Genomic DNA, 27,846 nt, shown 5'->3' on the forward strand with positions numbered 1-27,846 from the left:
CGTGCTGTATTTCAGATTCTGGCTTGTCCTCTGCTCTCTCTCAATTGTGAATGATTTGTGCTATCACAGTGTACAAGAGGGCTACTCATAGATTAGGACCTCATAGTGGCAGGAGCTATAAAAACACAAAACAAAGACCATTCCTGTACCAAATCTAAAAATAAAATGAGAGAACAGCTTGAACAACAGATTTCTGATTTTTCATTGCCACCTGCTCAGCTGTTGCATTTTTAAGACAATATAAATATCCAGAAGTCCATATGATTTTGTTTACATCATGTCCTTTTCTAACACCTCTCTCATTCAGGCATTGAGCAATCATAAAATATATTTTTGCAACCTTAGGCTAAAATAAAATGTCATTTTGAACTCCTGTGCACCAGTTTGAAGTTAATTGTTTTAGCTGGAGGAGTATGTCTTGAGACCAAAAGTAACTACCCACAGAAGAAATGTAAGACTCCATCTTCCCTTTACCAATGCATTTCAGTGCAATACTGCCATAGCATACTTAGCTTCAGTGCACATCATTAGTAAGGGTTTCAAACAGTACCAGTAGTGATGCTTGTTTGTCTAATGTGGAGGAACTGAGACCACCCAGATACTTTGGCATATAACACTGTACTGCCACTGCTAACACTTTTTCTTGTCATTTTCATACAGAATGAAACTCAGTTAGAAGTTAGCAGTCATTATGTTCCAGTGAGAATTTATAATCTTCCAGTTACCCAATGAGATGTACTGAAGCTTGTCCTAAATCAGATAAATATATTTATATAGAGTTTTGTACAAACTAAATCAGCTTCAAGAATAATTTAGTCTATTTCTAGCCAGCTAATGCTGCCAAATGTCACTCCCACTGTATGGGATGACAAACCTCACTGTACTTCATCGGTTCTTAAAGACTCTCTTTAAACCCTAAATATTTCAGCATTCATTTTAAAAGGTTTTTTTTTTTTTTTTAATTAGTTGTGACTCCAGAGGTAAGCCTGGCTATAAGACCCTTAAGTAATTGCAAGCCAGAACACAAATGAAAACACCAAAATGGTTTATTTTAAAAATTGAATGACTGAATACATTCTAATAATTTTTTAGGACTTCACAAATTCTGTGACTGCTTGAATTCTGTGGTACCTTTGTCAAAAAGACTAGAATAGTGGACACTACAAGCAATATATAAATCAACCTAGAAATAGATATGAAGATTAATAATTCAACCTCAACATCATTCACTGTGGGTTTTTTTGTTGATGTTAAAAATCAAACTCAAAGCTGTCCTAACACTTAAAGATTTCAGTGTATTGCAGTTTACTGATTTGGAAAAAAACAGCGTGCCACTGTAAAAGTAAAGAAGCTGGGTGTTTTGATAGTTGGCTTGGAGACAGCTGAAGTTTTTGAGTATGTAGGAAGTGCAGCAGATATTATCAGATATTTCTAAAAAAGTTATCTGCAGAGAAGACTCAGTCCCTCTGCAATGAACAGGGACACTTCCTTTCCTTCCAACTAGTTGCTTAAGGCTGTCTGCAGGCTTAGGAGGAAAATACTATGTTAAAGAATGACCCATTCGTATTTGAAGTGTAACGCACTTAATGTTGAATTAAACAACGGTAACATTTTAAGAGTTTAACATAGGAATTCAGACACAATTTTATGCCAAAGGTGGCAACAGGGTTAGGTAGTTTAAAATACATATATAAAAAGGCCAAGGACAAAGTTTGAATTCTTCTTCTTTATGAGCCTTGTAACCAAGTTGATGTAGATTAACAGAGCACAAAAGCTGTGTTTAAAAGTGCCTTAATAAGGATTTAATAAAAAAGAAGGTGCAAAAAGCCAGAATGTCACTGGAAGGTCCTGAAACTTGTTAGCAACTCAAAACAGCACTGGAAGTCAAAATTGTCCCCAGTAAAATACATACAGCATCATGGTTTAGCAAATTCATCTTTGGCTTTATTTAAGCTCCGTGAAGTTTTCTTTTTTAAACTACTAGCAAATGTTTTCCTAGAGAGGGAACATTATGTGATAGAGTACATGTCTGTTTCCAGAGGTCCCTGGGAAAGTGAGCCATCACTTAGAAAAGCCCAGAGGAATACTTCAAAAATTCCTGTTTGCAGTTTTTGATTATCTTGACTGTTTTACATATGAGATGATGATGAGTGTACGAAACTGATTTAGCACACATATTAGGAACAAAGAGAAAGACTTATCTGTTCATGTAATAAGTGACTAAATAAAGACAGATTCTTCCACAAAGAAATGAGCAAACACTGACTTTCCATTCATGGTGTTTCCAGTGGGGTCTTTTCCCCGGGATTTCCCCAGACACACAGGGAAGCGCCCGAGCAGCCTGCCCCGGAGCCAGGACTTGCCGGTGGTCCCACGGTCTCTGCTCAGGAGCAGGGCAGCACTGCGAAGCTCCCTGGGAAGCACAGCGCCACTCACCAACACCCTACACAGCTGTGCAAAGCAACTTACACAAATTAAATCCCCATCAAATTTCTGCTTGGAAACATGCAGCTCAGAAGAGGAGCAGGATATAAAGACTGGCTGTTCCCCTCCTGTGCCCTAGTCCTCCTTTTTCTCCCTCAAAACAGCATCAGCATCATTGCCGGGAGCTAGGGAGAGTAAACAAACCAGAGAGCCCCTGGATGACTATGATCGTGCCCTTCCTCTCGTGGGAGCAGAAGGAGCACTGCAGCTCTGGGCTAGCAAAAAGAACTGGAATTTAGTCCCATTTTCCTTTCGCAAGGTACAATGTCTTTTCAGTCAACTTCCAAGTGCTGCTCTTATGTTGTTTGAAGGCCATTCAGCTCCACACTTCACAGCCTGCTGAAGGAGCAGGGCAGAGGGCCCTCCAGTAATCAACTGCAATTTAACTCCCTCTGAACAGGCATCAGGAAAAAGTGTTCCGAGAAATTCTCTTTGACATGTTGAACAAAGCTGACGCTTAACTTAATCTCCAGCTACACACACTTTGTATAAAAGCAGGTTTGAAGGAAAAGAGGCTAATAATTATTTTTTAAAGGAGCACTTTCAAGCAGCTTACAAACAAATGACTGCAACTTTCCTGAGCTTAGGGGAGTGGTTCTGACATTTTGGAAGTGAAAAGAGGTGATAAAGGGTTCAATCACTTTGCTTGGCTTGAAAAAGGTTTATAATTTCTTCTAACCTCCCTCCCATTCTTACAGTCAAGTTCTCAACACACATAATCAACATTTTTAAAGTCTGTGCTCACTTTGCACTTTGTTTCATTACACCCTATCTGGTTGGTAAGCTCCAAGGGTGGGTGGCAATTTTCACTGCAGGAGACACCCAAAAAGAGACCAGTGGATCACATTGCACAGCTCTGTCACTGTGCATACATTACCCACACAGGCCTTTTCAAGTGGTATCCTGGGGAATAGGCACTTTATAGACTGATGGCAACATGATGCAATAATCCTTTTTTTCCTTCTTTAAACATAGAAGGTACAAAAAGACATCATTAGCTAATTATAGTGAACCTTTCAAAAGCAGTACTTCAATGAGTTAAGACATTTCAGGGAAAATCTGAAACTAATCAAAACAGACAGAAGCTACAAGTAAAGATTTCTGTATTTTTCTTTTGCTGGAGATATTTCTGTTTTTTAATACAGGTGTATAACACAAGCAATGTAACTAAGCACAACAGTACAAATTAATGATGGCTTTCTAGCTGTTTTTCTGCCTGAATCAACTTTCACTCAATATTTTCTTGTTCTAGAAGGAATAAAATCAAATTAAAACCAATAGTTAACTGAGTTTGCTTTTTTTTTTTTTTAAGCCCTTTATGAGATCAGGAATAATATGCTAAACTTGAACAGCAGAGGTATGTATGATGTAACAAAGTTTTTTTGGCAAATCCTATGACACTTCATGCTTTTATGAATAGCAAGCTTCTGGGAGCTGGTTCTTTGTTTAAGAATCCTCACTTCCATTTAAAAATAAACCCACACTTTTCTCTCATGTTTGTGAAAGGCAGCTGGAAAAAGCAACTCCTAGGTGTTTAAAAAGCAGAAAAAAACCCAGAAGATCTGCAGACCTAATCATTTTTGAAGTATCATGGTCTAAGGAGCTTGATCCACAGTTTTTGAATGCATAGTGTAGGCAGTAGTATGGGGACAGTTCCAAGACCATGCCAGAACTCACAGTAACTACCAGTGACCATATTAACAGGGCTATATGTCACCATGGTATCTTAAAGGCTGGCATGTAAGTATCTGAGAGCACTAATAGCTGCCAGCATATTGGTGTTCCAGTATCAAACAAATTGGACCTCATGACCACGTAGATGATCTGTGCAGGTACAGAGGACTCTACATTCCATATGTTAGAGACCCTTGAGCATGTGCCTACAGGTGCCCCGGGCCTCAAAGATCCTTAAGACATATCCAATATGAGATCACAGGTGTCAGTATAGACCAGGCTCCAGCAACACAGTTCTCCTGGGCTAAGACAAATCTTCATTAAATTATGTCATCTTTACTGACTGAATCACAAGCCAGGCTTAGAAAGGCAAGCCTGGCCCATCACCCAGCCTCCATCAGTACCAGTCTGCAGCTCAAGCCCACCAAAACCGAAAGCACATCTCTGGCAACAGACATCTGCCCCATCACATAGCCACTCGCTTTGCTGGTCCACCGAGCTCCTCTGATCTGAACTGTGCACACTGAAAGAGTCTTGCATGGTGAGCTTTTCTGGAGAGAAACCTCTTTTCCATTATAGGCTCCAAGCAGCACTATACACAATGCTCAGCCAACCAAAATCAGTTACTAATTACACTGGAACACTTAGATATAACCCTTTAAGCTACCGCCAACACAAGACACTTTCATACCATCATCTAACCACAGGTGCCTAGCCCATGCCCGGACTCCCAGGCAGCCCAGGAAGTCACACAGATCCCTCCACACTGGGAATTAGCACAGGGGCTAAAAGAAGGTGCCCCAATTGCCCCATATAAAAACCTACTGAAGTGTAGGCTCCACTGATTGCACTGGGATCCCAGGAAAATGGGATCCTAATTCAGGCATTCTAAGTAGATGTGAAAGTAAATGATGTCGGTATCCACCTTAGAACCAAACTGAGTCTTCAACTACCTGGTATTCAACTAGTCAAATTTCAAAATATAAAAGGAAAATATTTCAGTAAGTTCACGGGAATTTTTGCTTCCTTTTTTGATCAACAGGAGACCTCCTTTAAAACCTGTACTTAAGGCAGATCTGAAGAATAACAGAGGAAATATGTTTAAAAAAAAAATCCACACACCTTGCCAGTCCCTTTTTCTGATCCAGCTTTATGCTTCTCTGACTTTACTGAAATCCATAGGCGAAACTTCTCTTAATCTCTGTAGCAGCAGTAGCTCTGAAGGGGAGGAAAAAACTTGAAACGGAGTCCTATCACACTGAAGCTCCCAATCCAAACAGCTTCCTTCCTAGTCGGCTCCATTACAAACACCAGCTTCCTGCTCTGATCAGCACATATGCTAATTTTAAACTTCTGTCTTTTAACTGACTTCAAAATCAAAACTTTGAATGGAGTTTTAATTATCTTGCATTCTAATACATTGTCTAATTTATCTTAAAGCTAAACTCTCCCCCCCAAAAAAATATTACTACAGTACTTATAAAAATTTCCTTAGCACTCAGAGGAAGATAAAGGACTATGTCTAATTTACTCATGTATTAGCAATACCGCAACTTATTACTAATATTCCACATTTTTAAGTGGATCAATGCTGACGTAGGGGCAGGAGGAATGACACATGTCAATAGTCATGAATCACTCTGCGAAGGCCCAGGGAACAAATCCGAGTCTGCTGCTCACGGGCAACAGGAACAACTGTGCAGCTTCCTTTCCCCATCTGCGGCAGCACCATGAACAGCCTGCCAGTTTCCTGGGGAGGCAGGGGAGCACAGAGCAACAGAAATATAGCAAGACACAATTTGTATTTTATAAGTGCAGATAAACACTTCTGCTTACCATCACTATGCTGGAGTTCATGGCTCTATATACTGGCTTTTGCCTCCAAGAAATATTTTCACAAACCCACCTATTTCATGACCAAAAGAAGACAGAGCTTAAATCTAAAGAGCTAAATATGCAGTGGCTGAATAATGCCTTTTATGTGCTTCATTCAAGCTGGTGAACAGAATGTAATCAGAATTTTATGTCAAGTCAAAGTACTTTTTGAGAGTGTATTCAGACGTAATTTTTATAGGCACAGAATTACCTCCTAGTAGGAACAAATGAGTAATCTGTGAAAATGCTGGAAGGACAACAAAAACTGCTGTACTTTTTGGGGCAAGGAAAATTCTCAGTTTCATTTCAGGTCAAATTTAACATTCATTTTAATATGGCTGGTTTCCGTTTCAGACTATTATAGCAACAATAGAGGAAATTGAGAGCTGTATCCACAAAACTGAAGGAACCCATTTACCTTTTATGCCACAGTTTATGACACCTACCCAGAATGTGGGAGACTCAGAGCAAATCCCTGCTATTTAGGGGGCTCTTAACCTAGTCCAACCCTAAACCATTCTACTATAAGGTTATTCTGGGGAACGCTGTTCAGTCTGTCATCCTCTCTAACGTCCACCAACTTCACATATCTGTTTTCCAACTGCAAACAGATCTTGATGTTTAAAACCCGTTATTGCTACCAGAGCTCTGGATTTTCTATTTTAACTGACATGGACAGGAAATATTTTGAAAAATGTCACAATTTGCTTGAAAACTGCACAAATTTACAGAAAGATTTTATGAAAAAAGGGATCTCACCTAAAGGCATGATCTCTGATCTGAAAAACGTTTGCAGATATGCACAACTGTACACTTATGTGCATCTCTGTAGGATTACAGCCACAATTCTTGGGTTAGAAAGTTCCTGTCAATATGTTAGAAAAAAAACATATTAATACTATTCCAATAATAGTTGTGTTGAGACATACTTACGATTGGTTTTCTCACATAACTTCATAGCAAGCTGCTGGACTAAAGGGGGCTATTGGAAGTCTTTGTAGGAGACTTTTTTACTTTGCTTCTGTCTTCCTGAAGGGTCAGTTGGTGCACTGCCTGCAGCAAGTTACCCAAACTTCCCTCCCTTCTGTCTCACCCTAATCACATTCCTCCTACACCCCACCCCCCAAAAGAACGACATTTTCGGGTTTGTCTCAAAAACACAAGGAACCCTTGCTGCTGGCCCACTTATAAAAACAGTGGGAGCAAAGATTGAATTATAAAGAAATAAACAGAGTAAGACAAAAGAAACCTCCCTAGATTTGCAAATTTTCCCCTCACTGACATCTGTGCATGCATGCAACCGCTTAAACCAATAAAAAAAATGAGCTACATGCTGGTTTTTGAGAGAAGGAAAAAAAAAAAGGGAGAGCGAGAGAACGAGAACTATGTCTGCCTGGTATTTATTTGCTTTTAAGAAACTGCTAATTTAGTTAGCTCTCTTCTCTGTTCTTCCTCCACTCTCTCCTCACTCCTGTGTGGAATTTACTGCATAAATAGTAAAAAATTAAATTGGAAGGAAGTAGGGACACCTCTAGCCCCATTTACACAGAGAATGTAACAGATCTCAGAGATTAAAAAACCTGATCTGTGCCACCAGACACCTCAATGGTGACGAAAAGACATTGGAGGCTCAGTTCTGCCCTGCTGGTTTTTATCCCCTGAAACAAGCCCTTAGGGAAAAAAATATGTTGCCAATTATGCTAAACAGTAGCATTCCTAGCCAAGGATTGTCACAGTGTAATTATGTTATCTGCTAAACCACAGGCAGTCAGGGCTGAGGAGGTTGTTCCCACCTAAAAATTAAAGGAATAGCTAGCCACAGTTCTGGATTAACTTGCTGGCTATCTTCAGCTGTATTCTTTCACCACGACGAACTCCCTTACTGAAGATTTTTTATTTTTAGTTTATCTCATCTATGTTTCTCACAACATTTTTCTGATGTGGTAATGCAAACCCCAAATGCTCTGTAGGCTGAGCAACTGAGAAAGATTTTTCTCTGCAAAATAAGGATAAGTTAAGGACAACTGGTTGAAAGATATGGACGCAGCAATCCACAGCCTGACATTGATGATTTTTGCTCACTCATTTACTTGGTCTGCAGCTTTTATTTAGTCAGCTCTTGCATGCTGCATTTGTAGAGGGGCGAGGGAATGACAATAATTAACTATTGCACAAGACTATTTTCAGGCCTGATTAATGCTCACAGAAGACTTTGAAGAACTGTGTGACCTCTAGAGGTGCAGAGACATGAAACCACATAGATCATCTATAAGGTGATAAACTGTGGCCTTTATTCTTACGTGTTAACAGATCACACAAATGCTTCCTAACCTACTTCAGGTCAAAAATCACTGGAAAAGCTTAAATCACCTTAAGCCATGGTTTAAGCTAGTCCTGCTTATTTTGCCTTGAAGCAGATTAGGAAATGGCTGCATGTTAGTGGGGCTGAGCTGAGGGGAAGTAACTTCGGTCTAAGGGAAGGTGAGCAACAATGGGGGGAAGCTATCAACACCTTCAGCCCTTGCAGCTGTGTCCAACCTAATAATCAGTCTATACATTGAATACAGAGTATAATACCATAATTTAATTTTATGTCCAGCTTCTCTTGCTAACTGGGGAAACATGCAAAGCCCCAAATCCCAGTTTAATGGGTTAAAAGGGGTTGAAAATAATGCTTTGCTTTCTGATGCTTTCCAATGGTCTAGCTCTATATTTTCAAGCTTTTTTTCTTTCAGGAATGACAGCTAGAAAGGTGTATTCTTTTTTCCTCTTTTTTAAAAAAAGACATGATCCTAGAGATGCAATACCGATATTAAATACTGAGACTTACAGTAGAAGTGTTATTATTAAACTTAAAAATAGATATTCACTTTGTCATGTTGAAGGCTCTTTTCCCTTCCACACAATTTGTTAACAAAATTATGTATTCCAAACTAAACTACAGAGTTTCCAGGTACAACTAAATGTTTCGGTAGCAAACTGTTTGTTATGTCTTGCTGGGTCTGACTGAAATATCCCCTCCTTCTCTTCTCCCCCTCCCCCCTGAGAAAAACTAGTAGTGATGGGGAAACTACAAGAGTGGGAGGAACAGTGTCAGAGGGAAGTTGAGAGCGGTGTTGCTCTAAGTGTCCAAGATATTTTTTCTTTTTCAGTTTCAAAGCTCTAAATTCCCCCAAATTTTTCCAATACCACCACTCTTCCTCCTTTCAGGATCATGTTCACTCTATAACACGACAGAGTAACATGATGGTATAGTCAAACAAGAGGGCTGAAAATGCTTTAAAGCCAAGCATCATGGTTATGTAGTTTCTGCAATGCTTTGTAGTTAATGTCTCCCTCTTTTCCTGCTGGCTCATGTTCTGCTACTCTCTATTGCTTTCTCTTCCAAGTAACATAAAGGTCATTTTTCATTTCTGCTTGGTGCTTGGCCAGCTCTTGACAACTTGGCTTTATCCAGTCTTCAAGTTGCCCATTTTACTGTTCACTCACTTGCACAGTCTTTCATGGCTCACCATCAGGCTTTATTCTTCCATCTCCTATTTCCATGTGTCAGAAGTGGCAACATTCAAATCAGAAACAACAATAGCACCTTCTTCCCAAGAACCAGAGTCTGATCTCTTCTTCTAAGAGTCTGATAAGCCTTCTAAAACTTTCCACTTTAAGTATTTTTTAAATGCTGTACAGGAACTATGCTGCAATTAGTGAAGTTCATTTAATTCAAGTATGGGTTTTTAATACTAATATTTTCCTTCTTTTTATGAATCATTTGAACAATTCATCAGAAAAGGAGAACCATGCCTAGTGGTATAACGCGTGGGGCAGGAAAACCACTACACCCCTCTTTGTATCAACATAAGAGAGGCCAGATTAGCAGTGTGCTAGAATACTGTTTCACATTTTCAGAACAAGAATATTCTTAGTACCTGTGCCAAAACCAACACTTTCTTCCACTCAGAAATGTACCAAAACTATAAAACTCCAAGAAACAAACCAGTAATCTTCAGACACATTGAATGCATTTACAGGAAAGGAAATGAACAGCCAGTTTTGAATTATTACCAACGAAATAAATTATAACACATTATATATGTACATTTTAAACATGCCCAGTTTCTTGGCAATTAATTCTCTTTAACTTGTAAACACAGCTAGTACCTAGAAATCATTTCCCCACCAGCTTATAACAACTTTAAGTGGTTACGTGAGTCACAGATTTAGTGGGATATAGTCAAGTACTTTGTGTTTCACAAACATGTGACAAGCGTCATTTTATTTGTTGATTGATCCAGGATTTGGGGGGAAAAATAAAAAGCAAAAAAAAAAACCCTCAGAAAAATTAGTTTTCAGCCTGGATTTTGCTCTATTGCTTGTAATGACATGAATGCTTCAGGTAAGTTGATCTCTGGGCGTTACAAGCAAGGAAAGCAACTGGGAGAAAAGTAACAAAACAGACACTGTCTCTTTCTATTCACAATCATACCACGAGTTATATTTTTAATGTGGCACACGGGCTGCCCATGATCCCTGGCAAAAATGATCTCCAGATGCTACTGGAGCTAACTACTCCTCCAGTCAGCTACTAGTTAATTCCTCTTGTTTGGCTCCCAGATATTAGAAGTCTCTATGCAGCTATTAGATAGTAAAGGCAGGAGACCTACAAGCCACATGAAAGTTAACTGGAGTTTCCTGGACAAATGTTGGTCAAAAATAAATAGCTGAGAGTTACCCATGGCCTCTCTCTCCCTATAGTATCTGCAAAACTTGATTTGGGGCACAGATGGGCATAACTTAAGCCGACAGCATTGCAACTCTTCCATGAACTGCTCTGCTTTTGGCATCTATGCAGTAACACATATTGATGAATCCCTGATCCTAATATGCACCAGTGTAGGCAACAGTTTGCTGAGGATGTGCACCAGTGACCATGTTTGCAGAGCTGGTTTCCTGCTCCTTGTTTAATGAGAGCAATACCTGGTGCAACAGACAGCAAGTGGGCTGCACTGAGCTGAGCTGGAGTGGAAAGCCTGGCTCCAGTCTCTGTGGTTTCTTTTTTAACATGCTACCCACTCTAGCTGCCCTCCTATGACAGGCTGCCCTCCTGTGAAGTTTCCTGTGCATTCAGACCCAATTTCACTCATAAGTGCTTTTTTCTCTTAGCTCAGCTGGCTACCAAACAGAAGTTCAGATCCAAATTGTTTTCTATCATGTGACCCTGCTCTACAGAAGGGAAAGAGGAGAGCCCTTTCTTCTTCAGCAGAAGGGATCAAGCAAAATGACAATGAATTTTGTCATGCAACAGCAAAGTTCTAGATTGCAAACCCCAGAAATACTACCAGGGATGACAAACTCTGGGCAGGAGATCATTTGCTGATCTGAAGCTATGACCATTAATTAAAAGAATCTTAAGCCTGAAAATGACTCCCTGTGTGCCTCTCATAGGCCTTTTAAGCAGTGTTTTAAGCTGAAAATGTAAATGATATGATCACAGTAAAAACATCAGATTTCATGGTCTGTCACACATTCTAATTGTGCAAATTATTTATTTAGCTAAAAACAAAAAACAATAGAGATTTAAAGTATTCATCAAAAATACGCACAAACTATGAACTACATGATTCACTTGCACAAACTGTAAAAAGCCCAAGTCTTTTACTTATATCTAAGGCCTCTGCAGCATTCTTGGACCTTCACTGAGCAACACATTAAAACATTCAGATCTAGAAAATACAAAAAAAGAAAAAGCATTAAATACTGAAACAAGGATAATCCCACTACCTGATTAGGATTGGCTGAGAGTGCTGATAGTGTTTGGGCAGTTGGTCAGAGTGAAGACATCTCTCAGCACTAATAAAATTCACATTCTCAGGGGTGGGGAATGAAAGATGATCTTTGGGAACAGAATTGGTTTTCCTGACATAGTTTCAAATGTTAGGACAGCTGTGTCACAATCTAATTCTGCTCAGCAAAACATCACTCAAATTCACATGTAACCAAAGCAGGAAACAGAAGAAAAAGGCAACACAATCTTTGCTGTTTACATTTTTTTCATATAAAACAATCATTTTCACAAAGGTACCATTGACACAGGATTTTGTCTTATACTCAGATTTGTCAAGTAACAAAGTGCCACAATTTTATGGTATTATATAGAAGAGTACTGTCTAGTATACAATTAGTCAATGCTTTATCAATACAAAATCATTATTTGTATACAACCTGATAGCATATCACTACCATACAATGACTGAGCCACCTAGATCCCCATTTCTCCCTAGCATTTTTTCCACTTAACACTGATCATCACAGCTGTTCTAAGCAGAGAGGAAACAAAGGTAAATAAGACTCATTTTTGACACAGACTTTATTTCCAAGTGCCCAAAAACCAAGTCAGGGACGGAAGTAAAATTCATTCCTGTGCAGCGACCTTGTATAATGCCTATGAGCAACTCAAATCTTAAATTTCCTAACGATGAGCCTCCACACGATGGACAGCAATAATTGCACTGTCTGCATAGACTGTTAGTTCAAAAAACTGTGTTGACTGCAAGTAGGTAAGGTTAGATAGATTCAGATGTCATAATATTAAAACCCAGCCCAAAACAAACAAAAAAACCCCAAACAGGACACTGTTCTCCATGTGATTCTGGTCAGAGAAAGTGAGAAGACAGAACAGGCCATCTTCACATCCTGTATCAACCTGAAGTTCACAGTGACCCTCCTATCTAGTTCTTACTCAAGCACCCCTATAAAACAATCTTACAGGAAGTTACACCTTCCATAGCCCAACTAGTTCGAGATTTGCCCGAAACTACACTGGACAATCTCTAGCCTAAGGGTTGTAGACTTCACCTAAGAAGGGATGTAAATGATCTGATTTGGTTCTTTTGTTTCAATATTGTTTGTCATGAATAAAATAAAATGATTACAAACCATCAGAAATTAAGGTAGATAGACAGTGAGGGTATATTTTCTTTCTCTTTCTTCTTCAGTTTTGTTCATATTTTTAACATAAACGCCCTTCAGCAGCTTGAAACCAGATTTGACTGAAGGCTTCTCAGCAGCATTGGCAAAACCAAATTCTGTCGACTCAGGAGCAAAGACAAAACTGAACTGCCTCTTTCCCCTGCACACATCCACTCCCTGGCTGCTCTCAGCAGAGGCAGCAGCAACCAGCCCCACCCTGGGCATCTAGCATAGGCAAAGCCAACCGAAGGGCTGTCACTACATATTACTAAAGCCATTTTACCGTCACTGGCAAACTACCAACCCTGTTTTTGTCTATGCCTAGCACTGGCCCTGCCCAGACCTACTTGAATGGAAGTTCTCCTTCTACGTGACTCCAGTCAAAAAGAGCACAGGGTCAGGAATCCCATTCACACCAATTAGAGAAGGCAACTAATGCACGCTTCAGAACTTGCTTCTCCATATGGGCCACAGTGTCAGATGGTTTGGGCATTTCTACCCATCAGAAATATTTCTCTAACCACTGTGCTATAATTTAAATACAATAGGTAAAAAATAGGTTCTTGAAACAGGCTGTTGCTCAAGTATTTTTTTAAAAATGTGTCAGAGACATCAAATCAAAGTGCACTTTTTTTTTAATCATCAACATATCCTAAAAGAACAAACTAAACTGAAAAATAAATTTCAAACCAACACTGATTCAGAAGTATTTTCTGGAATACATTAGCATTTCTTCATTTTTTAAATATAGAAAAGCATGGGCGTCCAAAATGAATAAAGGAAAACTTTAAGTAGGGGAAAACAAAGAAATATATAAATGTCCAAGTCTTTTCCACTTGTAGTAGGCAGCACTGTAATACGGGTCAAATACTGATGAGGACTCAGGAGATTTATGTTTTGGTCCCGATTGTGTCTTAGACCCACTGAGTAACCACAAGCAAGTCTTCTGCCTCCTCGTGCTCAGTTTTCCCATTTAAATAATGGGGATATTATAATAAGGGTTGCAAAGTGTTTGGACATCTATAATGAAAAACACCACATAAGAACAAGGCATTATTATCCCAGAGTAATAAAAAAAAGTTGAGGAAGAGGGCTTAGGAAGGAAGGACAACTGATCCAAGGGGTGGCTGGGCCACTGAGTGCAGCTCAGGAGTAAACTTGGTTGTCAGTGGGGCTCAGCACAGGGGGCTCAGGAGGAAATGAGATTTCCTGTGACCTTTTCATCTGAGGGAAGTATTGGGGAGGTCATCTGATAACACAACTCTACATCAACCGGGACAACTCACTGAACTTTGCAGCCCCGCCAGCGCTGACTTCCTAGAGCCCAGGTCTCATTCTAATTGTAGCAGATGAGGATGCTGATGATTAACACTGCAAGCAAGCAATTAGTGACTACCAAATAAAGGGCACAAAGGCATCTCAGTCAACATGCCTGAAATGAAAGGTCATATATACCACCAGGGGTAAGAAAGCAACAAAATAAGGAATATTCAGTCATCCTTGAAGCAACCTCAGAGCAAGAGGAGGCAAGACATTGAGCTGGGATCTACTGAACCTTAGCCCTTCATTTTTCATATTCATGTTCCCGTGTTCATATGTAGTTCCTTTGGCGTGGCTGGTCCTCCATGTCCTTACAAGATCTCTGCTCTCCACCATGCACCTTAGTGAAGGCTCAGATTGCAGCCTCCTCTGCAGCGATTTGTTCCTGCAGCTGAGTGTGGTCTGCATCAACTAATACTAACTGTTAGGGCATCCAGCGCAGTGGTTTTCTCTGAAAGATCACAGATTATATGGCAGCATCCATGAGCAACAAAACTTATAAACACTTTTTTTTTTTTAAGTATATATACAATTTTTTTTTCCCTACAGTCTGTTATCTTCACAGGATCACACTTTGATCTCCACTGACAGCACAAATAAGAACAGTTTTGGGTGCAGAGACCTACATTTTCAGTATTTGCTCTTACTGTTGGAATTTCAGCTTGAGACACACAAGGACCAACATTTCAAAGTGTCTGAGCCTTGCAGTGCCTACTAGTTGCAGATGAATTTGCAGCTATCCATTCTGCCTGAAAATACGGGCTTTCTGTGCCTTTAAGTGGGCATCCAAAACACCCACTGAATTAGTCCAAATTTTGGGGCTGCCAGAATTTTAGCCCCATCTGACAACACTGGTAAGATGAGCAGTGGGTTTCCCATGCTCAAGACTGAAAGTGAAAAAGGGTTGGGCGTTAATTTAGCAGAAACTGAAAACAGAGTTCTCTCTACATTGTACTTATAACTCTTCCATAATTTTACAAAAGCATGAAGAGGAGGGAAAAAAAAAAAAGATTCCCAGTGCAGTGTTATGAGGGTTCAGCCTCAGAGCCATCAATCAATTTGAAACTGGCAAAAATAACTATATAGGAAGATTAAGCTGCCATTTGTACAAGGAATAAATATCTTAACGTTACTGGCTCTCTTCTGTGACTACAGAAAGCAGAAGTAAGCACAAGAAAAATTCATGTGTGCTTGAAGTGCAACATATAGCTGAAGCCAAAGAGACAGTGTTTCAGAGACGGTTCTATTTTTGTTTTTAAACCGAACATCATATAACGTCATTCCTCAGATGTCAAACACTGCAATTCAGAACAAAAGGGAAGCAGCAGCCTAGCAGCGCTATGAGCGTACAGTGGCGTGACTTTGCAGGCGTGGCTGGAAATCTCAGTCTAGTGAGAAAGGAAGCAAGCTGTGATCACATGAAAGTTTCCACTGATCCACATACCCAGATTACAAGTTCCATCCCAGTTAGAAGGGTCCGTTGCTAAAAACTACATGTTGTGAGGACTCAGGATTATGCTTGAATTTTACATGCAGCACCAAGTGAATTTACCTGTCCACCTCCAGCTCCCATGACCAAAATCACATTTTTACCCTTTAACTAATTCCATTCAGAATTACACCTTTCTGCAGCATTAAAGCCCTCTACAGACCTTCAGATTTCTTCTCAAGAGTCAGAACCCGACCTTTGTCCCACAGGCTCCTGACTGACTCCAGAACATGCTTCTGTCTTATCGCAGGCTCTAGAAACCTTCAACACGCTACATGTCCCTTAAGGCTCTGAGGCTACAAGTTCCGTCTCTTCTAGACAAGAGACTTGTACTGCTGTGTTAACCAAGACATGCCACCACACCCACATGACTAGTCAACATTTAAAACAAACCAGCAAAGTCCATATTGTACTATGTGGACTTACAGGCCTGGATAGCTGTAATCCATTTTGCAGAATATGTATATCAGGGTACATTATCAGAATTGATGATAAAAACCTTGTGTTGTAGTCATTTGTGACCTCATCATATCCAAGCCAGTGCAGATACCTTATCTCAAACTCCAGGCATCTATGCTGTAAATTATAGGGGGGGGTTGTCTGTTTGTTTTCAAAAACAGTAACAAAAAAGCTACACATACTTAAAAAAAAAAAAAACACAGACACACACACACCATGGCAGTACAAAACATTCTCTCTCCTTACCAGAAAACATTCAGTACCTAAGACTGTAGCTGCTAATATTATAAAATCCTGAGCTGGGAATCAGGGGCATAGGTGCAAACTTGAAGCATGTGGCATGTCACTGTACAATATATGACAATCACATGCAAAAGGTTCTCCTGCTTCTCTGAAAAGCACACTGCGTTACCTGATACACACTGATCTATACATAAATCCCATTTGCTTAGTGATTCTGGTTCAACATCTAAAGACTACTGGATTATGTTTCATTTATCCCAGAAACTCATTCTCTCCATATGCAAGTAAAAAGGCAGCAGCTGAACAAAATGCTTGAGCTAAAATCTTCTGGCTTGCAATAAAGTACTTTCAGTGAGAGGTCTCCCACTCTAAATTTTCCTTTCCCTGTGGGCTCACTAAAGTCTGAATTTATGGATTGACAGTTCTTACCAGAAGGCTTGCTTTGGCTGTTTGTTTGTCTCTCTCGCTTGTGCGATCTCTCTCTCTAAAAAGTATAGTGGGCAGTTAACAGGAAAGAGCTCCAGGCTGGTAAAGCCCCTAAAGTGCAAATTTGGATGCTGGGAGGATAGTCTAGGGGAATACCACAACATGCCTATCCTGTTACATCCTTCTCAAGGCACCCTTTGCTGGCTATTGTCAGAGACAAGATATTGGGCTAAGCCAGCCTTCAGTTCGATCCAATTCAATACAGATATTGTTAAGGAGGGATTCCAGCACATTTCTTTTGGGGACACTAGGTCCCCAAAAAAGAAATGCAATTTTAATTATGGCAAGAACCTCTGTGTTAGGATTTGAGAGAAACCACTGAGACTGGAAAATTGGTTCTTCAAGACTAGCACTTAGGGTGCAAACCTGGGAGTCAACACACTTGAGGGCTTTTTCCAACTCTGCCAGGGACTTCCTTTGCGACTGTGGGCAAGCCATTTAGGACTAGGTATCAAATGGGATTTGACATTTCAACTCAGTTATCTCGGCTTCCCCCTCTTTAAGATGCACAGATAACTGGAATGACTGGCTAACGGATGTGTTGTGAGTAGCTCAGTGTAGCTGTAAGTGCTCCGAGATGCCCTGCTGCAAAGTGCAATAATGTCACAGTTCTTCCACTTTTGAAAGGAATAGAAGCTGGAGAAACAGAATCAGTTTTATTTTTTCCTCACTAAGAACTATCACTTGCAGGGGTTTGTCTGCACTTTCACATTCACCATGGACTGAGTCAGGGTATGAATTTAAGGCTACTGCTGAGCATCTCCAAGTCATATTCCACAGGACCAGTAGTTCTTGTTCAGAATAGCACTGTCAGTATGGCTCAGAAGGAGCCATCACTGAATAACACTACTGGAATAACTTCTCTTCGTAGACAAGTCCTGAAATTGCTGTACTAATGACCAATTATTAGCTTCCTTACTGACACCTAGCACAGCTGAAACAAACATCAGCTTTCCATTTCATTCCAAAATTAAAATAAGGTTGCCCAGTTAAGGCAGTTACAATTCCTCTGCACGGACACAGGAGAAGATGCTGTTTGCTTGTCAATTAACAGGAAGTCCCATAATGCCAAGAGATTAAAAAAAAGCAGTCTGAGAAACACGTTAACTTTTGACCTATGATAATCACTTCACTGAGTGCCAAGGTCAACAAACAACAGGATCCTACTAGTACTGCTTTCATCTCATGGGGTGAGCTGAGTGGGAAATGGTTTTCCTATGCTGTCCATGCACATTTCCATCTCCTTGGAGTGCAGGGGAGGGGGACAGGACACTTCTGGTCTACAGTAAGATGAAATCCAAACCTGACAATTTTTGCTCTGTTTCTGAAAATGTTTAAGATTAAAGAAACTCTCACCCATCTCAGAGTAAACAGGTTCTGGGATTACATTCCCAGCTCTCTGCAGATCAGAACACGGATCTGACCCCAGTCTAAGGTTGGGCCAGCTGAGTACCTGGACCATCAGGGCAAGAGGTTCTCTAGATCTTCCCTCTACAGCTTGCGCTTTGCCCTCCTCATGCTCCCTGCTGTGCTCCACTGACTCCATGCTGAACTAACAGACCTCTTCCTAGTAACACTAGTAAGTGCATTTTTACCAAAAGTTTTATTTTCAACAAACCATCACTATTCAGAAATGACAAAAACCCTTCATCACCTAACTAGGTCTGTTTTTAAGTGTTACCTTCCCATCATGCTTCCCCTTGAGGACTAGCCTGTTTCCCTGTACTGTGGCTGGTACCAAACCATCCAAAAACAAATGCAAAGCGAGGGATGGGGAGAAGAGTCTCTTTTCATGTCGTGACTCTATCTTTTGGTAAGCTGTTGATCAGAAAGCAGAAGTGGTATCTTTGCACATGATAGCCGATAACCCTGAAAAGTGCTGAACCTCAGCCACTGAAGGGCAGAGAGCACTTCTGTCAAGTGCTGCCAGGCCTGAGAAGATCACACAAGAGGAAGGAAGATTAGGAAGGACAGCATGCATTTGTCATTTTCCACATACCTATACTGTCTACACAGTCTTTCCAAGCCCCTCTTGCTATAAGTGGCCAATCTTCCTGTTTGTTCACTTTAGCAGAGCATGACAAATAACAAACAAGCTTTGGAAAATGCCCTCAAATACAACTAAAAAACAGGAACTGAGGAAGAGAAGACTGCAAAAGATTGCCTGTTAGGTGTTCACAGACAGCCAAGACCTGCTTTGCTGTCCACTAGTAGATCATCATTATGGGTAGTGCTTAAAGTCCTGACACTGATACTACTGTAACTCCGAACAAGTCCTGGGTAAGAGACAGAGTATAAGAATCAAATTAAGTAAGAACAGAAACAGAGCAGAGATTAACTAACTGAAGGGAAGACAGACACTGGAAACGTACAAGAGCAAAAAGACAGAAACAAAATACAATGAATGAGAAAAACCATAAATTGTCAGGCTGGCTGCAATCCAGCCAGTCCTCTAAATTCAAGATAAAGTTAGAATACGCCCCTAGGAAACATTCCCAAGTCAGAAGGACCAAAATGCAAGTATTTTACTCAATAGCACTTTGCTAACATAGGATCACAAGAAGTTAAGACATTCTTTGTATTAAGTTTGGTGTCCAAAAAATATTTAAACACCCTCCCACCCAATTCTGATGCCAAACTGTAGTGAGAAAGCATTGTTTAAAAAAGATGGGGGACTCCCGGAAGATGAGGTTTTGGAAGACATATGGGCATGCAAATCGGATTCTTCCTCTCTGTATAGGAACTGGTTGGGGTGCATATATATTCATTAAGTTGAGAAAGACTTTAAGTTTTATGTTTAGGCCTCAATCTAACAGTTAACCCAAGGGGAAAGTGCATCAGGACCTTGGTCTGTTTAAGTACTTCAGTATATATTTCCCTTTCCAAGGGTAAAAGCTTTCATTTAAAATAAATCTTAAAAAAATGCAGGACATTGGATTGCATCCATACCGAGTGTTATATTACATAGTATATTGTATTTATTTTAACACTCTGACTTTCAGGGAAAATCTTTTATTTTAGTTCTCTACATCAGAACAATTTCACCTTATTAGTCCAAAGGCCCCACTGTGATTTACTATTATTGCCCTCTTCTGTAACCATAAGCTAGACTCTGAGCTCTGCATGGCCACATGAGCTCACATTAGAGAATCAGAGAGCAGGATCAGGACCCTTAAACGCTAGCATATTTAGGGAAAAAAGATGGAAGTAACAGGAAAGTAACTTCTCACAGCTGCTTTCATTTGGCTGGCAAGGGATCTGAATGCACTATTGATTCCTCAGCACTAAAACAGATTTGTAGCCCCTGCATGTACAAGACAGGGATCTCCTCCAACTCTAATCTCTAGCAGCTGTCAAAGACTTAAATGGCTTGTAGTTGGCTGGCACATCAAAATCAATGAAGATATTAGGACTACTTGCCTAAGGGACAATCGGTCTACATCGAAACCAATGAAAGTCATCCCACTGCCCTAATCACAACTAGACTGGGCCTCCCAAACTACCTGCACAACAAGCTAGAGAAAATAAATGAATCTGTACCACCCATAGAAGTACCTGCCCCAGTGGTTTCTCATTGAGGATATACTCTCACAACATTTTCAGTGAGGCTGAAACTGCAGTGGGATTGCTGTTCTGTGAAGCCTTCCGAAAGCTGTATCAGTGTCTCATGACAAGCGTATTGTCCTGAGGATGACTAGGAATTGTTGTGCTTATCAGTTAAAACAGTGACAACTACAATTTATTTGCAACATCGAGGTAGCAGTACCATAACTTACATCTTCAGACAGCCGTCCCTTATTGCTCCTTAAGGAAAGGATTTTCAATTAAGGGAGAACAAGGGTGACTTTTTTCCTCTTTTAGTTAAAACTGTAAATCCAGCCCTATTACTGCCCATTAGCATTCTGTGGAGATAACACCGGCACCACAGCTATCCTCTTTCAAGGTAGGGTCCCCTCCCAACCAAAACACACTCAGAATACACTTTCACACTTAACATTTGGACACTTTTGTACAGGAAGTTTAAAGTTTTTGTTAAACTGTTACGTCTGTTTCCTTACATCTGTTTACTAATAGCTACCTTGAATTAATTATAATGTGTTGGCTGCTGGGTGAGAGCTTCAACGCAATGGCAAAGTTTATTAGAAATGACCAAATTTCTTTCATATAATGTTGGGCAGGAGAAGAAATGACCGAGTATTTTTGCTGGGGTGGTACAATTGGAAAGTTGTACCATTTATAACATAATGGAATTCTTCTGAAAATGGAGGTGTTACTACAAAAACTATTTCTCTGTATCCCCATGAATAACCTAAGGGCGGAAAAGTTTGTTGCACGGTCTCCCATCTGGCAAAACATTCCCACAACAATAGTAAGCAGCAAATTAAGAATAAAGTTCAGAGTATGAAGAGTTCAAGCCTACAACAGGACTTTTTTAAAGAACGCAAGAGAAATATGCTTTGAGGAAAAGAGGAAAAAAAAAAAACAAAAAAACAGGAGCGCAGTGGCATTTTTCTAGGAAACTGCAGACTTCGCTGGAATTAATTTAGATCCTACATCCTATTATTGAGAGAAGAGACCCAATCTGTTTTTCAGCAACTAAAACACACTGAGTTATCCCAAAGTGCCTCTAACTCAAAACACCAAGTACTTCGCACTACCTTCAAAGAGTTAATTCGCAAACAACTAGAACTGCCTTATTAAAAGTTCCATTCACATGCTATTTATTTATTTTCAATAGTCTGCTTACACATAAAAATGTGCCGGAGCCAAAAGCAACCAGATGGGCGGGTTACTAGCCGCCCTGCCGGGCGAGGTGCCGGAGGCCCTTTCCTTCCTTCCTTCCTTCGCCTTACCCCCCCCCCCCCCTTCTCTCGCTCTTATTTATTTATGAAGGGGGAGAAGGAGCCCGCGGGCTCGGGGGGCGAGGAGGGCGGCGGGCGGGGAAGGGCGCCGCGCCGCCATCACACCCGTGCTCCCCCCCCGGGCGGCCGTCAGGGAGCGCCGCTAACGGCCGGCGCCCCTCGCCCGCCGAGCGGAGGGCGAGCAAGGAGAGAGCCGCCGTGCTGCCCCCCCGCGCTGCCCGGGCTGGGGAGCGCAACGGCGACGGCTGCTCCGCCACCCGCCTAACTGCCCCCCGGGGGGCTCGGGCCGGCCCCGCCGCCGCCGCCGCCCCCCAGCCGCTCCCCGTCCCGCCGGCAGAGCCCCCCCCCTCCCCGCAGCGCTGCCCCGCCGCCGCCCCTACTCACCGCCGGCCGGCTCGGGCAGCGTGGAGACCGAGGTCTGGCCCATCCCGTCGCCGAGAGGCGGCCCGCGCTCACGCAGCCCGCTCGGCCCTCCGGGCACGCAGTCTCCGCCGCGGCTGTTTCCGGGGGGCCATGTCACTTTTCGCCGCGGCCGCGGTCCCCGCCGCGCCTCCCGCCGGCTGGCGGGGGGCGGCGGCTGCGGCCCGGCGGCTGCCTGTCATGCCGCCACGCCGCGGGCGGGCAGAGGTCGGCGCGGGGCCCGCGGCGGCGGCAGGGCGGCGGCAGGGCGGCGGCAGGGCGGCGGCAGGGCGGCGGCAGGGCGGCGGCAGGGCGGCGGCAGGGCCCGCCCCGGGGCGCCGCCCGGCCTGGCCTGGCCTGGCCCGGCCCGGCCCGGCCCCGGGCTGCGTCCCGCCGCGGCGGGGGCCGCTGCTGGCAGCCCGCCGGCCGCCTCCCCCAGCGCGGCGGCTCCGGGACGGGGGAGCACTCGGCCCCGTGCCCGCGGCTCTTATCCGCGCCGGCCCTCGCGCTGCAGGTGGGCAGGGTCACGGGGAGGCTTGTAAAAGCCCTTTCTTTTCTCTCCCTCTCTCTCTTTTCTTAACTTAATTATACGGACACTGGGAAAAACAGCACTTAATTAGGAAGCCTTCTCGGACTTCTAAAATCCTCAAATCCATGCCTAGATCCTGCCCCTCGGCTCTCTGAGACCCAAAAAGTTGGTCGAGACGTAAAAAGTTTTAATTTCCACCTCACCCCTCTTTGAAGCTACAAGGAAAAACATGTAACAGCTGCAGGGGATGGTCCCATCACCCTCCTTAGGGGAGGTTTACGGCTGGGAGCAGTTTTCAAGACTTAGCTACCCGCACAGGTGGAAAGGGAATGCCTGGACAGAGCAGCTCACGGCGTCGTGGCCAGTCAAAGTGCCTGACCCTTGCCTCTCTCACAAGTGCATAATCAAGAAATAGAATCATTTTTAATTTCAAAAGAAAGAAGAAGAACTGGTTCATAGTCTAAGCAGCTAGCAACCAGAAGACACTTCACTGTAACAAGTGACAAAAAGGGACATAATTTTTATCAACTGGATAATAAATAAACAGGGGGAGAGGGGGAGAGATCTTGCCTGGGACAAGGGCAAAAGGAAAAAAAGCCATTTTGTATGTAATGTATAATAGTAATCTAAGCAGTGGCGACTCTGTACTAGAATAAACAGTAAGTGTTCACAATGTGGCAAAAAACCCCACTCAAATGCCTAATACTTATTACTGTTCAATATCTCAAAACAAGCAGATAGGGACATTATGTATCACATGAGGATACTCAAGGCTCTTCTAGCCCATGACACGTTAAAGAACATTTATCAGTGAGACGTACTGTGAAATGAGCAAGTTCACGAGTGACCTGGAAATCCTAGAAAGGTTGGCTAAGGAGATTTCCAGCCTGCTGCTGTTAATATGTGTTGGCGTTGTGATGAAAGAATACAAGAATACGACTAATACTAGCCATCGCATTTTTACAGAAACTAGGTCTCGGTAAAATAATCTTTTATTTCATTGTTTGATGTGATTGCAAATTAAATTGCCAAGAGTACTGGCCCGACTGTAATAGACTTCTGCTAGGTATTTTGTATAGGGAGAAATAAAAAAGTGAGGACAACACAAAATTAACAAAGCATAAACAGATGAAAAACTAGCTAAATGAAATGACGAGTAATTATCTGTGGAGCACTATCATTTAAAGAGGATGTTTCTGTTGGGGAGCTGCAGGGATGCTCTTCAGTGTTTTCATCAACAATCTAGAGAAATATTGTTTCAAACAGCTACAAAAGACTGAATAAATCACTACTGGCAACATTTTTTAGATGGAGTAAATATTAGCAGAGGACAAGGCAGTCACAGAGTTATCTGGATTATTTAATAAACTCAGTTTATTCAAAATAGAAGTTTTAATAGGGCCAAAGCAGAAAAAAAGCCAGACTTGTAGGACTGAGCAACACAACCTACTGGATCAAGAAACATATCTTAGAAAGCTGCTGCATGTAGGGCTCAAAGCAGTCAAGTACTTCAACATGAGCTCTTAGTGAGCTAATGCTGATACAAAAGAAGGTTAATATTCTCATACAGATATGCAAATAGGAAAACAGTAAGTAAAATCACAATTACATCATTGCGCACTTTATCAGACAAAAAGAGCTATAGCATGTCCAGAGTTACTGTCTGCCCATTTAAAACATGCTGAAAGATCAGAGACAGTTCAAAGGAGATCCACAAAGTGACATGAAAAGTGCAGAAAGTGCTCTCCACAAAGGCTTGAAAAAGTTTTGCGTGGATGTGCTAAGGGAAAGACTGACACGCATTCCACTTTAATGTAAAAGACGTTCCCTTGCAAGGAGAGAAAAGCAAGTATTAAAGCACTCTTGAAAATTCAGACAATCGAGGGAAGCAGGAGACTCTTTTCTTGATGCCTTTGGATCCAGACCCTGTACAAAGCACTGAGCTGGAGACAGGTGACTGGGCCAGGGCTGGGGACGTCGGATGGCATTAAGCAGCATGAGTTACATAAAAACGTTAGACTAGATGGTCTAATGGTCCCTTCTTACACGCAGGGAAAACTTTTGGAAGGGTGGCTTCTTAAACAATCAACTCATATCTCTTATTTCGCAGAGGAGTTGTTTACAATCATTTGCCATCTTTATTTCTCTTACCTTGAAAAATAAGTTTTAAAGGGTTTATTTTGACAAACTTGAGTTACTTCTTTGGAGTTACTTGTAAACAGGAACATAAAAGTGTTGCTGTCTGCCTTTGGTGAATCTAATTAACTTTATCAAAGGAATTTGTGTTCCCCTCCTATTTAAAAGCCCAGTTTACAATGCAAAAGTATTTATCATCTGTCTGAAATGATTCCTGTGAAGGTGATAACCTCCTCAGGGACTATTCATAAGCTCATAAAATCGGCATAGTTGTCACATCCTCCAGTGCAGATGAATTAGCTGTCTGTTAATTTCTAATAAAAACATATTTTTATAGGATATAGATTTTATTTTTTTTAGGATTTAGCTGGCTTTTCTAAGGGTTGCTTTGCTGTATATTCCATTTTGCCTTTAAACAACAAGTAGGATGAGACACAAATGGACTGTCCAACAATTTGTAGTTATTATAGTCTTCTGGAGTTTCTTGAAATCCAGAAATACAAGCAAAGATAAAGGGGCCTGTGAAGGTAAAAGTGAGAACTTCAGGTTTAAAATTTCAGTGATAATTTTAGCCAGGGCTAATCTTGTTCTGAAGGAAATGCTGCAATGAGATGTTAAAACATCCATATGTATTCCAGTTAGATGGGGAAGCTGAGGTTCAGCTGATGGGTAGAGCAGGTGCCAGGAAGTCATGCCAGACTGTTCAGACACAATATTAGCATGAGTAGGGTTACTGGACCCAGTGGCCTAGTTCGATTTCAGTGTTGGTAGTGATATTGTGGTTATCTGATTGCCTCATGCTACATGTACAATTCTTCCCTTTTTGTCTCAAGTCATTGTGTTGGGTACTGTAGTGAAATACTGCTAAACAGACACTGTTCTCTCTCGAGAGTGGAAATCTTCCACTGAAAGAGGAAGAACAGAAGTGTCTGTAAAATGAGAATATGGCACTTGTATGAATGGCTAGTATGAGATCCATTCACTGAAGATGACGTAAAATTTCAAAATTGTTCCCAAGGGAGAATGAAATAATACACAGTTTTCAATCTATCTCACACATCAAAGAGCAAATTCCATCCAGTCAATAAAATTTCAAAGACAGCTGTGTTTCAGTGTGCTTACTGTCCTGGGACAACTCATGGCAATACATGAACTACAATATGTAGGATGCTGTTGCTCAGCCTTCTGAGCTCTGTAGGATCACAGAAAGTAAAATTTTATTACTCTTCTTTCAATCTCCAATATTAATTTATGGCACTAAACATAACAGAAGTTATAAGGAGAAGCTATCATGCTTAATCCCAGGATTCATAATGCAGGACTGGCAAATGTGTTGAACCTTATAACAGGGAAAAAAAAAATACCTAGGAGCTTATCAAGATAAACCAAGAAGACAGCCTTGAGTCCAGAATGGAAATTATCCAGATGGATAATTTATTGTGTGCTCTTTCCACCCTTCCACACCCCATGCAGAACTTGTGTCAATTTGCAGAGATGTTAGAAGATACACTAACACTGTGTCTTACAGGCTTCAGAGCCATACAATTAAATGAACAAAGCAAAGGTTATGACATGAGCAAACAGGGGCAAGAGGTTAAGTAATTTTTTAGACATGCTTCACTCTAAGCATTATAGCAATGGCACTGTATTTGTACCTGCTTATAGAGAACTTGCAGTTACAAAAGGGAAGAGTATAGAGAGGGCACCAGAAAATCAGTTTGTTTGTTCAAGACTAGAACATTAACTGCTGTTGAGCAAAGAGCTAATTCTGTTTTCTGGAAAAATGAATGCAGTTCTTAAACAGACACTGTCAAAATAAAATTGCAGGCTGTATTAATTAATTACACTGGAGTTGTATTGGGAATTTGAGCCATTTTCTTTTAATAACTGGGGACTTTCATAATAACCCTAGACTGTTTCTTTAATTCTCTCATTTGCAAATATTTTGAAATATTTTTGTCATATGTGTCCTTTTACTTTTTTTTTATTGGCTTAGGAATTTCACTCAATGTTCTTGTCAGTGTCATCTTCCATTTCCTATGCCCAAATATAGCACAAAAGAGCATTTGAAATCTCTTTTAAAAAAGAGGCTGCAGTCTTTGTGAGTGAACATCACAAATCTGTTGCCCACCCCAAAACCACCATGCATGCTTTCTATATAGTAGGATGACAGGCATCTAAAGAGAATAACTAACTGAGAGGCACTTCTGTAATTCAGTCTTTCAATTTGGAAGCTAGGCATTCAGATCCTTAAACCAGAGCAATTAATATGCAAATGAGGGCTATTTTGATTAAAACAAATAGCAGACATTCCTTGGATGAGACTTGCTTATTCAGAAGTAAGACTGCACTAGGATACAAGTAGTTTGCTCCTTACCTATGAAAGGTCTGAGGGGCTGAGAGCAGCTTAGAATCAAGGTGGTCTCGACTCCTGTTTCAATGTATTCTTATTTAGTCCTTACTACCTCTAAGCCATAATATGCAGGAAACAAGTAAAGCTGGGCAAATTCACTCATGGCAATTTGGCACACTACGTCTATCTTTCTGCTCACAAATTATCTTCAAATAGGGCTATGCATTTACAAATTTGTTTGCTATTCTAAATTATTCACCAAACAGTTTGTAAGCAAATTTCAAATGCTGGAAAGCACATAAACAATTCATTGTAACAGCAGCTCAATAATTTATTATTCAGGCTGTGTGAAAGGTACCCTCTGCTATGTGGCTCTGTTTACGCTCTCTGACTGGATGGTGCTACCAGTACCTAAAGGGAGCTTGCACAACAGCTGCATCTCTATGACTTACGTGGTTGCTAAGGTATGCCTGTAGACCTATCCATGTGATTGTAACATCTGATTGGTAACTTTTGTTGTACCCTCTAGCTTACCCTCAACTCTTGACTGTATTAAGTAACTCTTTACTTCACA

General features: G+C 41.3%; 1 protein-coding gene across 2 annotated transcripts in view; it reads right to left on the bottom strand.

Annotated features, from left to right (window-relative positions):
* Window positions 1-22,439, bottom strand: part of PHACTR2 (phosphatase and actin regulator 2) — a 97,187-nt gene extending 74,748 nt beyond the window's left edge. Inside the window, exon 1 of one of the 2 annotated variants that reach the window (XM_067293622.1) lies at window positions 22,240-22,439. In XM_067293622.1, the coding sequence (XP_067149723.1) occupies window positions 22,240-22,282 (43 nt within the window). In that variant the 5' untranslated portion in view covers window positions 22,283-22,439. The remainder of the gene's footprint in view (window positions 1-22,239) is intronic. The other variant, XM_067293623.1, reaches the window with a different exon arrangement.
* Between the last annotated feature and the right edge of the window lie 5,407 nt (window positions 22,440-27,846).

This window comes from Apteryx mantelli, chromosome 3 (assembly GCF_036417845.1).
Source record: "Apteryx mantelli isolate bAptMan1 chromosome 3, bAptMan1.hap1, whole genome shotgun sequence".
Classification (NCBI taxonomy): domain Eukaryota; kingdom Metazoa; phylum Chordata; class Aves; order Apterygiformes; family Apterygidae; genus Apteryx; species Apteryx mantelli.